General features: G+C 37.1%; 1 protein-coding gene across 1 annotated transcript; it reads left to right on the forward strand.

Annotated features, from left to right (window-relative positions):
• The first annotated feature begins 3,495 nt into the window (after positions 1–3,495).
• Positions 3,496–9,894, forward strand: LOC133086899 (developmental pluripotency-associated protein 3-like). Its single transcript, XM_061183648.1, is given in 3 exon segments — positions 3,496–3,688; positions 3,691–3,998; positions 9,694–9,894. Coding segments are annotated over 3 exon segments (702 nt in total).
• Positions 9,895–14,466: the final 4,572 nt, after the last annotated feature.

The raw sequence follows: 14,466 nt of genomic DNA on the forward strand, positions 1-14,466 counted from the left end.
TACAGTTACCCAGATTATTTTTTGAAAGAGTTTTCAGGACTTACCTTGGGGAGGGGGAGATCCAAGTAAAGCCCAAGTTGCTTTCTATGAGCTGAGGAGACAGAGCTGAGACTCCAGGGAGGTCAAGGTGGCCAGAATTTGCACAACAGAGTATCAGAGAAGAGAGAGCTGTGCAAAGAGAAAACCCCCAAGATCTGGGGAGGCTGCCCTTCAAAGATAAAGCCTGTATGCAACTGATCGGCACATGCATTGTTGAAGAGCTGGGGAAAGAAGGGTCTGAGAGGATTAAAGGGAACAGTTCCCAGAGCTGGGCCAGGAATAATGCCTGTTCCCACCACCCACACTAGAAAAACTTGATTCACAGCATGTTGGGGAAAGTATTCAAGAAGATCTTGCTTCAGCTATAGGTAATGATTAGCCCTAGACTGAGTACCTCTCTGGAACTGCCTAAAAAAACCCCAATGAAATCAAGATGCAAAAGGAGCAATTTTCCAGTAAATGAACTGTAAAAATTAATAAACCCAAGATTTATAGGAATCACCAGCTCTGCTGTTCATATGGCCTCAGAGGTCACTTAGCATCTCTTCCACTGTACTCTATTGGTTGAAGCAATAATAAACTTAAAGTGAAGAGTGTCAAGGAATTTGGGGGCCATATTTTAAAACTACCTCAGTTACATCTCAAGTTCATTTTGTTGTTACTGCATGAATATCACCACTAGATTTACTCAACAAATTACAGAAACCACTTAATGAATTCATGATTCAGAGAGAAAGGGGCTATTATGGTAGGCAGAAGCAAATGGAAGCATTGAGGATTGAGGATTCCACTACACAACAAACAAAAATTTTTAAAAATATATTTTTTATCCATTTAAATTATATATGCAAATGAAATTTGTGAAAGTTCGGATCAAATTGATATGTTTGAGATGTGGGTATGAATATTCCCATTACTTCCATATTTAATTCTCCAATTTGGCCTGTGGAAAAATCTAGGAGAACTTAATAAAATACTGAAAACTAGTTAGCAGCTGTGGTTGTAGCTTCTGTTCCTATTATAATATTCCTATTGGATCAAATTAATATACTCATGGAAATTGGTATGCAACAATGAGTCAAACTAAAATATTTTTTCTGTGATTTTCTACATTGACCACAAAAATCATGTCATTGTCCCAGCCGGCTATTGGTTAATCCTAAATGATCTAAGTATATCAAAATGAAATACTCTTATACCACAGTCACCTATTGCAAGAAATGTCTAAGAATTGAAAAGATGATTTATATGCTTTGATCATTCCGAAGTTATTTTTGTATATGGTCTAGTTCTAAATATTTTATATTTTTACCCTACACAGATAATTAAACTGTATTGAGAATGATAACATATTCCTTTTGGTTTGAGTGAATGCATTTGCAAATTAATGTAACTGTGGTAAATTTCCTGCTTTTAAAATCAAAGGCCATGGGCTTCCCTGGTGGCACAGTTGTTAAGAATCTGCCTGCCAATGCAGGGGACACGGGTTTGAGCCCTGGTCTGGGAAGATCCCACATGCTGTGGAGCAACTAAGCCTGGGCGCCACAGCTACTGAGCCTGCGCTCTAGAGACCGCGAGCCACAACTACTGAGTCCGTGTGCCACAACTACTGAAGCCCGTGCGCCTAGAGCCCGTGCTCTGCAACAAAGAGAAGCCACTGCCATGAGAAGCCCATGCACTGCAACGAAGAGTAAACCCCGCTCTCCACAACTAGAGAAAGCCCATGTGCAGCCAAAAATAAAAATAAATAAAATAAATAATTTTTAAAAATACAATTTAAAATCAAAGGCCATGAAAATATTTTAAAGAAATATTACTGTATTATAGAAAAAACAAATTAATAGCTAAGAGTATTCTCTTTTAGATCAATAGAGATACTATATGGATAAATAGACATGTACTTGATTTTAAAACCTTTTAAGTGGGTTTATAAATTTAAGGTAAAGTAGCAGAAATGTCATGAAATGGTAGTGTGTTCCTCTTTTATTTCCATTTAGAATAGACAACCTTCCATGAAAAACCTTACATATTTTTCTTTGATAAAAACAAGATAATTTATAACCTTAAGGTAACATTATCTTAACAATATGGAATATAGTTTCAAAGATTTATTAATAACATTTGCATTATTAATTTTAAAAAGTTTAAATGATCATTTTAAGTCATTCATATTCATCTTAATATTGATTTTGATCTTTCTAATATGGCAACTTAAATTCTATCTATAACTACATCTATAACTTCTTTGATACAAGGTAGTCAGATTTTCCATGAACCTGGCTGATTCAAGTCGTCCCAGACAGTGAGTCGAAAATGTGTCAAGACTGGAAGCGGGACAGAAAAATCACGCAGACACCTAAAGTGGGCAGTGTTGAATTCATGGCATATTCGGGTAAACTGGTTATATTTTTACCTGAGTCTTTATAGAAGAGCTTATGATCAACAACTCATTGCTAATAAGCATACTCTACAAAGAGCAAGATATTCAAATAAAGCCTGTGAATAGAATATATTTCATTAACTCTAAAATGCAGCCAATTATGTGTCATTATTTCACATACGTTACAAAACGCGCTGCCACTTAAACTGTGTAATGATGCTTTGTCACTGCTTGTATGTTTTCTTTATTTGATTTACATTGGATGTGGTCTTTTATTTGAGTTATTCAGGGTTTTCTGCAAAAATATAAAGAAAATATACATAAAGTAAATTAAGTATTTCTAAAAGGCATGAACAAAGTCCATCTCTTTCAGGTAATTTTCTGACTGATTGCTGATTCTTGTACTTTGTTACCTGTACCATCTTCTGTGCCATCAAGAGCATTGGTGATGCCACATTTATTGAAAGAGTTGAGCTTGTCTCTTTAGGATTTTCTTCCAGGCAACAAGGGAGTAGCTTAAAGATCACTGGATTGAGTTTCAGTTTCAGATTGTCAATCAAGCTCACACTCGACTTTCCCAACAATAATCTGCAGAAATTTTACGGAACAGGGAACAGAGTAGCACACACCACACAGCAAACATGGTTCCCATTGTAACTGCCACTTAATGGGGCGTGTTTGGTTTGGAGACAAGAGCTGATGTCTTGTCTTAGATAAGACATCTAAGACATCTTAGATAAGACAAGTCTTCCTTGTGTGTTACAGTTTTATGATGTGGAGGATATTTAGAATCCGGGTATTCTGCCTCTAAATGCCAGTAGTTTATAACAATTATTTTGCAACCAAGTTTTCCTCAGAAATTTGTAGATGCCTGTTGGGGGCAGCAATGCTTCCTATTGAAAATAACTAATTTAAAGAATCATGGGTTGGATTCTTCTCTCTCCTCCGTGTGTCAGCTTGGATTTTTCTCCCTCTTTCTTAGCTCTGTAGTTCTTCCAGGCTACTTTGTAGCAATTTGATTCTAAAGCATCACCTTCCACTGGAACCCAAAGGTCTGGAGGAGCTTCAAACTCCCAATGGATTCATCTGAGGTTAACCCAACCTGGAGCCTGGAGTCTCCTCAAATGTCCATCGATGAAAATTCCCAGGCAATTCCAATTGCCTCTCAAACTATGTCTGAAGTGTTGATAAAGAACTTCAGTAACTTGACGCTCAACCCTAGTATCAAATTGCCCTTCATTCTACCAGAATGTCTACCTCAACCGACTGGCGGTTACTTGGTGAAAACATACCCTGTAGGAGAGGGGTGACGACCATGTTAACTGATCGGAGAGACGAGATGGAGCGGCTGATTCAATCTATTAAAAAGCGCTACTGCAGCTCCCCAGCGCAATTACGGGCGGTCTACGGCGTCTGCCGTAGTAGCCGTGTCTGTAGCGGCGCCGATCTGCAGCATATCGGCTCCCTTCCACGGGAAGGCCGTCCGGGCCAGTCACGTTGGCTGCTTCTGCACCCTTCTCTCCTTCAACCACATCAAACTCCACAGTTTCTCCATCTCCTACACTGCGCAGATATTTCCGTGGGTTATTCTTCTTGATGGCAGTCTGAGCCGTGTGGATGAAAGGCTCTTGGTGCTCCAGCCAGGCATCAGGGCTGTGTCTCTGAGGTGGGAGAGCCAACTTCAGGACACTTGTCCACAAGAGACCTCCCAGCTCCACGTAATACCAAACGGCGAAAATCTCTCAGAGATCTCCATCTAAACATCAAGACCCAGGTTCACTCAACGACCAGCAAGCTACAGTGCTGGACACCCTATGCCAAACAACTAGCAAAACAGAAACACAGCCCCATCCATTAACAGAGAGGCTGCCTAAAATCATAATAAGGCCACAGACACCCCAAAATACACCACCAGACGTGGACGTGCCCACCAGAAAGACAAGATCCAGCCTCATCCACCAGAACACAGGCACTAGTTCCCTCCACCAGGAAGCCGACACAACCCACTGAACCAACCTTAGCCACTGGAGACAGATACCAAAAACAACGGGAACTACGAACCTGCAGCCTGTGAAAAGGAGACCCCAAACACAGTAAGATAAGCAAAATGAGATGACAGAAAAACACACAGCAGATGAAGGAGCAGGGTCAAAACACACCAGACCTAACAAATGAAGAGGAAATAGGTAGTCTACCTGAAAAAGAATTCAGAATAATGATAGTAAGGATGATCCAAAATCTTGGAAATAGAATAGACAAAATGCAAGAAACATTTAACAAGGACGTAGAAGAACTAAAGAGGAACCAAGCAACGATGAAAAACACAATAAATGAAATTAAAAATACTCTAGATGGGATCAATAGCAGAATAACTGAGGCAGAAGAACGGATAAGTGACCTGGAAGATAAAATGGTGGAAATAACTACTGCAGAGCAGGATAAAGAAAAAAGAATGAAAAGAACTGAGGACAGTCTCAGAGACCTCTGGGACAACATTAAACGTACCAACATTTGAATTATAGGGGTCCCAGAAGAAGAAGAGAAAAAGAAAGGGACTGAGAAAATATTTGAAGAGATTATAGTTGAAAACTTCCCTAATATGGGAAAGGAAATAGTTAATCAAGTCCTGGAAGCACAGAGAGTCCCATACAGGATAAATCCAAGGAGAAACACGCCAAGACACATATTAATCAAACTGTCAAAAATTAAATATAAAGAAAACATATTAAAAGCAGCAAGGGAAAAACAACAAATAACACACAAGGGAATCCCCATCAGGTTAACAGCTGATCTTTCAGCAGAAACTCTGCAAGCCAGAAGGGCATGGCAGGATATACTTAAAGTGATGAAGGAGAAAAACCTACAACCAAGATTAATCTACCCAGCAAGGATCTCATTCAGATTTGATGGAGAAATTAAAACCTTTACAGACAAGCAAAAGCTGAGAGAGTTCAGCACCACCAAACCAACTTTACAACAAATGCTAAAGGAACTTCTCTAGGCAAGAAACACAAGAGAAGGAAAACACCTACAATAACAAACCCAAAACATTTAAGAAAATGGGAATAGGAACATACATATTGATAATTACCTTAGATGTAAATGGATTAAATGCTCCCACCAAAAGACACAGACTGGCTGAATGGATACAAAAACAAGACCCATATATATGCTGTTTACAAGAGACCCACTTCAGACCTAGAGACACATACAGACTGAAAGTGAGGGGATGGAAAAAGATATTCCATGCAAATGGAAATCAAAAGAAAGCTGGAGTAGCAATTCTCATATCAGACAAAATAGACTTTAAAATAAAGACTATTACAAGAGACAAAGAAGGACACTATATAATGATCAAGGGATCGATCCAAGAGGAAGGTATAACAGTTGTAAATATTTATGCACCCAACACAGGAGCACCTCAATACATAAGGCAAATACTAACAGCCATAAAAGGGGAAATCGACAGTAACACAATCATAGTAGGGGACTTTAACACCCCACTTTCACCAATGGACAGATCATCCAAAATGAAAATAAATAAGGAAACACAAGCTTTAAATGATACATTAAACAAGATGGACTTAATTGATATTTATAGGACATTCCACCCAAAAACAACAGAATACACATTTTTCTCAAGTGCTCATGGAACATTCTCCAGGATAGATCATATCTTGGGTCACAAATCAAGCCTTGGTAAATTTAAGAAAATTGAAATCGTATCAAGTATCTTTTCCAACCACAACGCTATGAGACTAGATATCAATTACAGGAAAAGATCTGTAAAAAATACAAACACATGGAGGCTACACAATACACTACTTAATAACGAAGTGATCACTGAAGAAATCAAAGGGGAAATCAAAAAATACCTAGAAACAAATGACAATGGAGACACGACCACCCAAAACCTATGGGACGCAGCAAAAGCAGTTCTAAGAGGGAAGTTTATAGCAATACAAGCCTACCTCAAGAAACAGGAAACATCTCGAATAAACAACATAACCTTGCACCTGAAGCAATTAGAGAAAGAAGAACAAAAAAACCCCAAAGCTAGCAGACGGAAAGAAATCATAAAGATCAGGTCAGAAATAAATGAAAAAGAAATGAAGGAAACAATAGCAAAAATCAATGAAACTAAAAGCTGGTTCTTTGAGAAGATAAACAAAATTGATAAACCATTAGCCAGACTCATCAAGAGAAAAAGGGAGAAGACTCAAATTAATAGAATTAGAAATGAAAAAGGAGAAGTAACCACTGACACTGCAGAAATACAAAGGATCATGAGAGATTACTACAAGCAACTCTATGCCAATAAAATGGACAACCTGGAAGAAATGGACAGATTCTTAGAAATGCACAACCTTGCCGAGACTGAACCAGGAAGAAATAGAAAATATGAACAGACCAATCACAAGCACTGAAATTGAAACTGTGATTAAAAATCTTCCAACACACAAAAGCCCAGGACCAGATGGCTTCACAGGCGAATTCTATCAAACATTTAGAGAAGAGCTAACACCTATCCTCAAACTCTTCCAAAATATTGCAGAGGGAGGAACACTCCCAAACTCATTCTATGAGGCCACCATCACCCTGATACCAAAACCAGACAAAGATGTCACAAAGAAAGAAAACTACAGGCCAATATCACTGATGAACATAGATGCAAAAATCCTCAACAAAATACTAGCAAACAGAATCCAACAGCACATTAAAAGGATTATACACCATGATCAAGTGGGGTTTATCCCAGTAATGCAAGGATTCTTCAATATACGCAAATCAATCAACGTGATACACCATATTAACAAATTGAAAGAGAAAAACCATATGATCATCTCAAAAGATGCAGAGAAAGCTTTCGACAAAATTCAACACCCATTTATGATAAAAGCCCTGCAGAAAGTAGGCATAGAGGGAACTTTCCTCAACATAATAAAGGCCATATATGACAAACCCACAGCCAACATTGTCCTCAATGGTGAAAAACGGAAACCATTTCCACTGAGATCAGGAACAAGACAAGGTTGCCCACTCTCACCACTATTATTCAACATAGTTTTGGAAGTGTTAGCCACAGCAATCAGAGAAGAAAAAGAAATAAAAGGAATCCAAATCGGAAAAGAAGAAGTAAAGCTGTCACTGTTTGCAGATGACATGATACTATACATAGAGAATTCTAAAGATGCTACCAGAAAACTACTAGAGCTAATCAATGAATTTGGTAAAGTAGCAGGATACAAAATTAATGCACAGAAATCTCTTGCATTTCTATACACTAATGATGAAAAATCTGAAAGTGAAATTAAGAAAACACTCCCATTTACCATTGCAACAAAAAGAATAAAATATCTAGGAATAAACCGACCTAAGGAGACAAAAGACCTGTATGCAGAAAATTATAAGACACTGATGAAAGAAATTAAAGATGATACAAATAGATGGAGAGATATACCATGTTCTTGGATTGGAAGAATCAACATTGTGAAAATGACTATACTACCCAAAGCACTCTACAGATTCAATGCAATCCCTATCAAACTACCACTGGCATTTTTCACAGAACTAGAACAAAAAATTTCACAATTTGTATGGAAACACAAAAGACCCCGAATAGCCAAAGCAATCTTGAGAACGAAAAATGGAGCTGGAGGAATCAGGCTCCCTGACTTCAGACTATATTACAAAGCTACAGTAATCAAGACAGTTTGGTACTGGCACAAAAACAGAAATATAGATCAATGGAACAGGATAGAAAGCCCAGAGATAAACCCATGCACATATGGTCACCTTATCTTTGATAAAGGAGGCAAGCATATACAGTGGAGAAAAGACAGCCTCTTCGATAAGTGGTGCTGGGAAAATTGGACAGGTACATGTAAAAGTATGAAATTAGAACACTCCCTGACACCATACACAAAAATAAACTCAAAATGGATTAAAGACCTAAGTGTAAGGCCAGACACTATCAAACTCTTAGAGGAAAACATAGGCAGAACACTCTATGACATAAATCACAGCAAGATTCTTATTGACCCAGCTCCTAGAGAAATGGAAATAAAAACACAAATAAACAAATGGGACCTAATGAAACTTAAAAGCTTTTGCACAGCAAAGGAAACCATAAACAAGATGAAAAGACAACCCTCAGAATGGGAGAAAATATTTGCAAACGAAGCAACTGACAAAGGATTAATCTCCAAGATTTACAAGCAGCTCATGCAGCTCAATAACAAAAAAATGAACAACGCAATCCAAAAATGGGCAGAAGACCTAAATAGACATTTCTCCAAAGAAGATATACAGATTGCCAACAGACACATGAAAGAATGCTCAACATCATTAATCATTAGAGAAATGCAAATCAAAACTACAATGAGATATCATCTCACACCGGTCAGATTGGCCATCATCAAAAAATCTAGAAACAATAAATGCTGGAGAGGGTGTGGAGAAAAGGGAACACTCTTGCACTGTTGGTGGGAATGTAAATTGATACAGCCACTATGGAGAACAGTATGGAGGTTCCTTAAAAAACTAAAAATAGAACTACCATACGACCCAGCAATCCCACTACTGGGCATATACCCTGAGAAAACCATAGTTCAAAAAGAGTCATGTACCAAAATGTTCATTGCAGCTCCATTTACAATAGCCAGGACATGGAAGCAACCTAAGTGTCCATCATCGGATGAATGGATAAAGAAGATGTGGCACATATGTACAATGGAATATTACTCAGCCATAAAAAGAAATGAAATGGAGGTATTTGTAATGAGGTGGATGGAGTTAGAGTCTGTCATACAGAGTGAAGTAAGTCAGAAAGAGAAAAACAAATACAGTATGCTAACACATATATATGGAATCTAAGGGAAAAAAAAAAAAAAAAAGGCCATGAAGAACCTAGTGGGAAGACGGGAATAAAGACACAGATCTACTAGAGAATGGACTTGAGGATATGGGGAGGGGGAGGGGTGAGATGTGACAGGGTGAGAGAGTGTCATGGACATATATACACTACCAAATGTAAAATAGATAGCTAGCGGGAAGCAGTCGCATAGCACAGGGAGATCAGCTCGGTGCTTTGTGACCACCTAGAGGGGTGGGATAGGGAGGGTGGGAGGGAGGGAGATGCAAGAGGGAAGAGATATGGGAACATATGTATATGTATAACTGATTCACTTTGTTATAAAGCAGAAACTAACACACCATTGTAAAGCAATTATACTTCAATAAAGATGTTTCAAAAAAAAAAAAAAAAAAAAAAGCGCTACTGCAAAGGAGTTCCTCGGTCTGACTCTCAAAGAGAACCACTGCAGAGCGACGTTGAGACTCCCTCAAGAGTGCAAAGACTTAGATGCAGCTGTCGTTTTTGCCGGTCTCATAGAGATCCTTCTGAGGATAATTATGAGAATTATTACACCAAAAAGTATTACAGTAATTATGACACGGAGTCGGATGAGCCATAAACCTCATTCTTGTACTATTTTTTCTTACTGGTAATTTTAGGATCATTATGAAGCAGCTTGGGAAAGATTGTGCACCAATATTTTGATAACCTATATTATAAGTTCTGTGATGTCTTTTTTTGTTGCATCTCTTTTCTACCTTAATACAGTAACTTATAAGGAATCTATGTAGCTTGCATTTGAATGACTTGAATATACTTTAGTTCCACTTTGTGAAACAAATTAACTTGTGTGGAAGGAATGTGAAGAAAACATTGGGTGGCTTGGCCATAGCATTGTTAGAACGGCATGTTGAATTGTAATAAAAATTTTTGATGTCCTGTTTCAAAAAAAAAGAAACATGAATTTTACAATTATTTCATAAATTAGGTATTTTAGATTTACTTGTTCTCAATCCTATTTAAACCATCATAAAATGTGATAATTATTAATTCATTTTACTTTAGTCAATTGTTAAAAACGTAAAATTCAGAATAAAATTACTTAGTAAATTGGTGTTTTAATGTAGTGTTCTGCCTCTGTGAACATGTGTGTGTATGTATGTGTGTGCGTATGTATGTGTGTGTGTGTATGTACACTAGTATATGTTAATCATTGTCCATATTGGATATTTTGTTTTTTCTTTCATTGTATGCATCTATATTTGCAGAATTAATAACATCTGCACAAAAATTGTGAAGAAATTCCTTCCTCATATTTATAACTTTTATTGTGATGAAATTGATGTGGATCCCTTAAGGGAAATAATTACTTCTTAGTTTTTATCCAAGGGAATGTGGCCTGAGCAAGTGTCTCTTGATTGGTGGTGGTGGACGAAGTGTGAGCCCTTTGAAAATCACTTAATAATGGTAGCTTTTGAGGTAGCAATTTCGACCACCTGCACTGGACCATCTGGACCCATCATTATTTCTGCTCTGTGAAGTAGGTTATTATGGTTCACACAAACACATTTCTGTTTTTTCATAACTAGAACAGTTCACCTGGGACAAAAAATAGGAGAAATCTACTGTACAAAAATCCTTCATGCAGAGGGGATAGCTGGATTAAATATTATTATTAATGGAATTAAAAAATTTTTCTCTTATTTTTCTGTCCAATAAATTCTGTTCCTATCTCCTTTACTGATGTAGAGAACTGTGATTTGAAAAGTCACAAACAGTTCATCCCTTGGTTGAGATAAGTACACCTTCATAGCTTGTTGTATCAACTCTGTACTCATAGAGTTGGTAATAACTATTTGTAACTGATTGATAATAAGTGATAGACTTTTTTTTGGTAACTTTCTCAACTTTAAACTACATAAAGTAGTGTAAGAACAAGGTCCCTGGCGAATATATAAATTATTTTTTTAAAAATAGGTTCAATTGAACCACTTTTTCTCAACTTCTCTAATAAATCAAACAACCCAAATCAACATTATTATGTCAAATTCTTCTTTGCATTCCAATAAATATCAGCACATTCCACAAAACCAATTAGTAGTAATAGTATTACTCCTACTAAAACATACTTTCTTGAGGGCTTGCTTTGTGCTAGATACAATGCTTTATTATCTAATTCAATTTAATCTTCCCAATAAAACATGGGTTGATGCTATTTCTAGCAAATGGAAGACCTAGAAACTGTCTCAAAAGTTTCCATTCTTCAATAATTCTATTTTATTCTCAAAGAGTAGAAATTAGTCTAGTTTAGGAGGTTGTGAGTATGAAAAGTATATCCAAGGAAGTGATAACAGAATGTGCAAAGTATGAACGCAGCCTGGCTTCTTTACTGATCCGTAAGGAGATCTATAAATGGTTAGAGGATAAAATTCAAAGAATACAGTTACAAAGAGTGAAGCTGTGTTGATACTTAGGGGCAAAATCAGGGAGGGCTTTGCAAATGACACTGAGCAGTCTGGACTTACCCATGAGAGCATCAGGGAATCACTGAAGGATTTAAGGCAGACAAATAATAGCCTTATAATGCTTAAGAAGATTTTATTCTGCTTTTATGCTTAATGTTTTATAAGACTGTAAGACTGGAAACAGAATGACCATTTATGAAACTGACCCTATATTAAAGTTGCTCGATGGCCATGTCCTGAATTTGAATCATAGAATCACAGCATCTTTTGTGGTTTATTAGAAAGTAAAATTTAACAATAACACCCCAGTTTCTGGATAGGAGATTTGACAATTTCTGTTTGTTGCTTTGTCAAGGGCTTAAGTAACCTGAGAAAAATTTGGAGGGCACTGCAGTTTGAAGACTTTGGATAAATTTATCTACATTATACTTCTTCCTCTTGTGTAGAACTCTAGGCTGTGACCAGTTTCTGCACACAGCTTTCTTTCAAAACGTCTTTCTCTATGAGAACTTAACTATGTGAAAGTCCAGTTTTCCTCTGGGTCCATGCCCCCATTCCTTTAAGGAAGAAGATCCTTCCCACTCTCCTTTATCTGCTTCCTGCTTGGGGAAGGCAGCAGGCAAACCCTACTTCGTCCAGTACTGTTGATTGTGTAAGTGTGTCTGTTCTACAGCATAAAAGAATTCAAGTCTTGTCCCCATTTGCCTGTGCTTTGTCTGTTCTTACCACCTGACCACGCCTATCAAGCCTCTGTGTTAGTGGAATTCTTGTAAAGTCTTTCCAGTTATTTTTCTGGGGCATTGCTCTTCATCAGGAGGGTAAATTGTGACTCAGTCTTGGCATGATTTTTGTAGCTTTGTCTGATGTATATCACGCAAAATGTATCTAGTTTCAAGCAGCTGTGCAGATTTGTCCATTTTTTGTACATAATGTGAGTCATTTAATGGAGACAAGAATTTGAGAGGTATAACTAGCACTTAAAACCAAGGCATTACACTATTCAGAACTTCCCCCCCTATACTTTCAATGTCTTCTTTTCCCCTGTTTTCTTCTGTTCAGCTCACAGACATATACAAAATTTCTCTATCTTAAAATCTTAGTTCTATATTGGCCTTGTGATCCTACTTTTCCATCTTACTTCATTATTTCATCACCAAGATTCTTCAAAACATAGTGTCAATTCCATACGTCTGTTCAACGATCTCATCTTCATTTTTCTACCCACGAATACCAGAAATCTACCCAATAATTTCATTGAATACTATCCCCAAGGCAACCATAACATCCACTTCTTGTTTTTGTCCAATCTGATTCATCTGAAATTGACTTCTCAGGCCCTGGGATTTCTCCAGCCCTTACTTATATAATGTTTTACCATTTAATCACATTCCATTATTCTTACTTTTTTGTAAGCAACTGATTATCAAATTACTTAATCAGATGATAAATTAGGTATCTGCAATGATGGAGTCTCTTCTATTTTTATGCTACTTTATTGATGATCAAAGGGATCTATTTAATCTCAGAGGGACTTAGCAAATCAATGAGATGTTAGAGGATTCTAGCCTAAATAAAAGATCTCAAGTATCCTCTTAACACAGAATTTCACTTTCAGATGTCTTAATCACAGGCATCATTATTGCCTATGGTTTGCTCAACAGAAGGCTTGAGAGGTTTTAAAGGTTGTATTTCTAAAGCACTGCCTCTGTTTGGCTTCTGGTACAACGTATTCTGCCTTATCTCCTACTATCTCTCTTATCATTAATTTATAATCCCTGGATTGAAAACTTAACTGAATATGCTTTCTTTGTTTGCTTCTTACATATTGCTACATCCCATGTTCCTCCCTAAAACCTTTTTCTTATCCTGTTCTAACGTACCCTTCACTTTTGAACTTGTTCTCTCCCATGTTGTCAAATACCATCTCTTTGTAGGTGATTTTAGATCACTTATTTAGCCCATAGCATCTTCAAAAGTTTTGTCCTCTATATCAGAGTACTTACTTGACAACTCCACTAAAACATCCACAGATATCTCTTTACTATTCCTGTCTTTCTTTTCTTGATTACAGATGCTTTTCTTCATCCAGTCATTCAAGAAATAAACTTGTGAGCTATATTTAATCTTTACTTTGCTTTACCCCTATTGCCACAAGTTCTAAGGTTTGTATTTTTGTACCTTTTGTTCATTTGTTCGGTTCCAGCTCCACAGCTAATGCCTTAGTTCAGACTCTCATTTTCTCTTCTCTCAACTATTGTCATATTTTCCAAAATTGTTCCTCTGCCTCTTAAATTTCTTTGTTTGTCCTCTCCATGGCTGCCAGGGTAATCTTTCTAAAATGCAAGATTTCGCATATTACTCCATTGCTCAAATATCTTCAAATAGCTTCACAATTTCTTACAGTATAAAACTCAAAACTGTTAGTGCATTATACCTTCTGTGATCTGGATGTTCCAAATGCCCAGAACTTTAATTGCTTTACCCCAAACCTCTCCAATTCAACCTTATCCAAATATTTATAGTTCTGCAGGGCACCATATTTTGTGGCTCAGGTGATTTTGGGGGTTATCCTTCATTTCAAAAATGACTTTGTTTACTGACTAGCAACCTCTCATCCTTCAGCATTCAACTAATTTTCTACCTTTCCTGAACTCGTCAAATGAAATGATTAATTTCTCCTTTGGTACCTCACTATTTCCTGTACATTCTACCCCTAAAACATCTAG

Source organism: Eubalaena glacialis, chromosome 3 (assembly GCF_028564815.1).
Source record: "Eubalaena glacialis isolate mEubGla1 chromosome 3, mEubGla1.1.hap2.+ XY, whole genome shotgun sequence".
NCBI lineage: Eukaryota > Metazoa > Chordata > Mammalia > Artiodactyla > Balaenidae > Eubalaena > Eubalaena glacialis.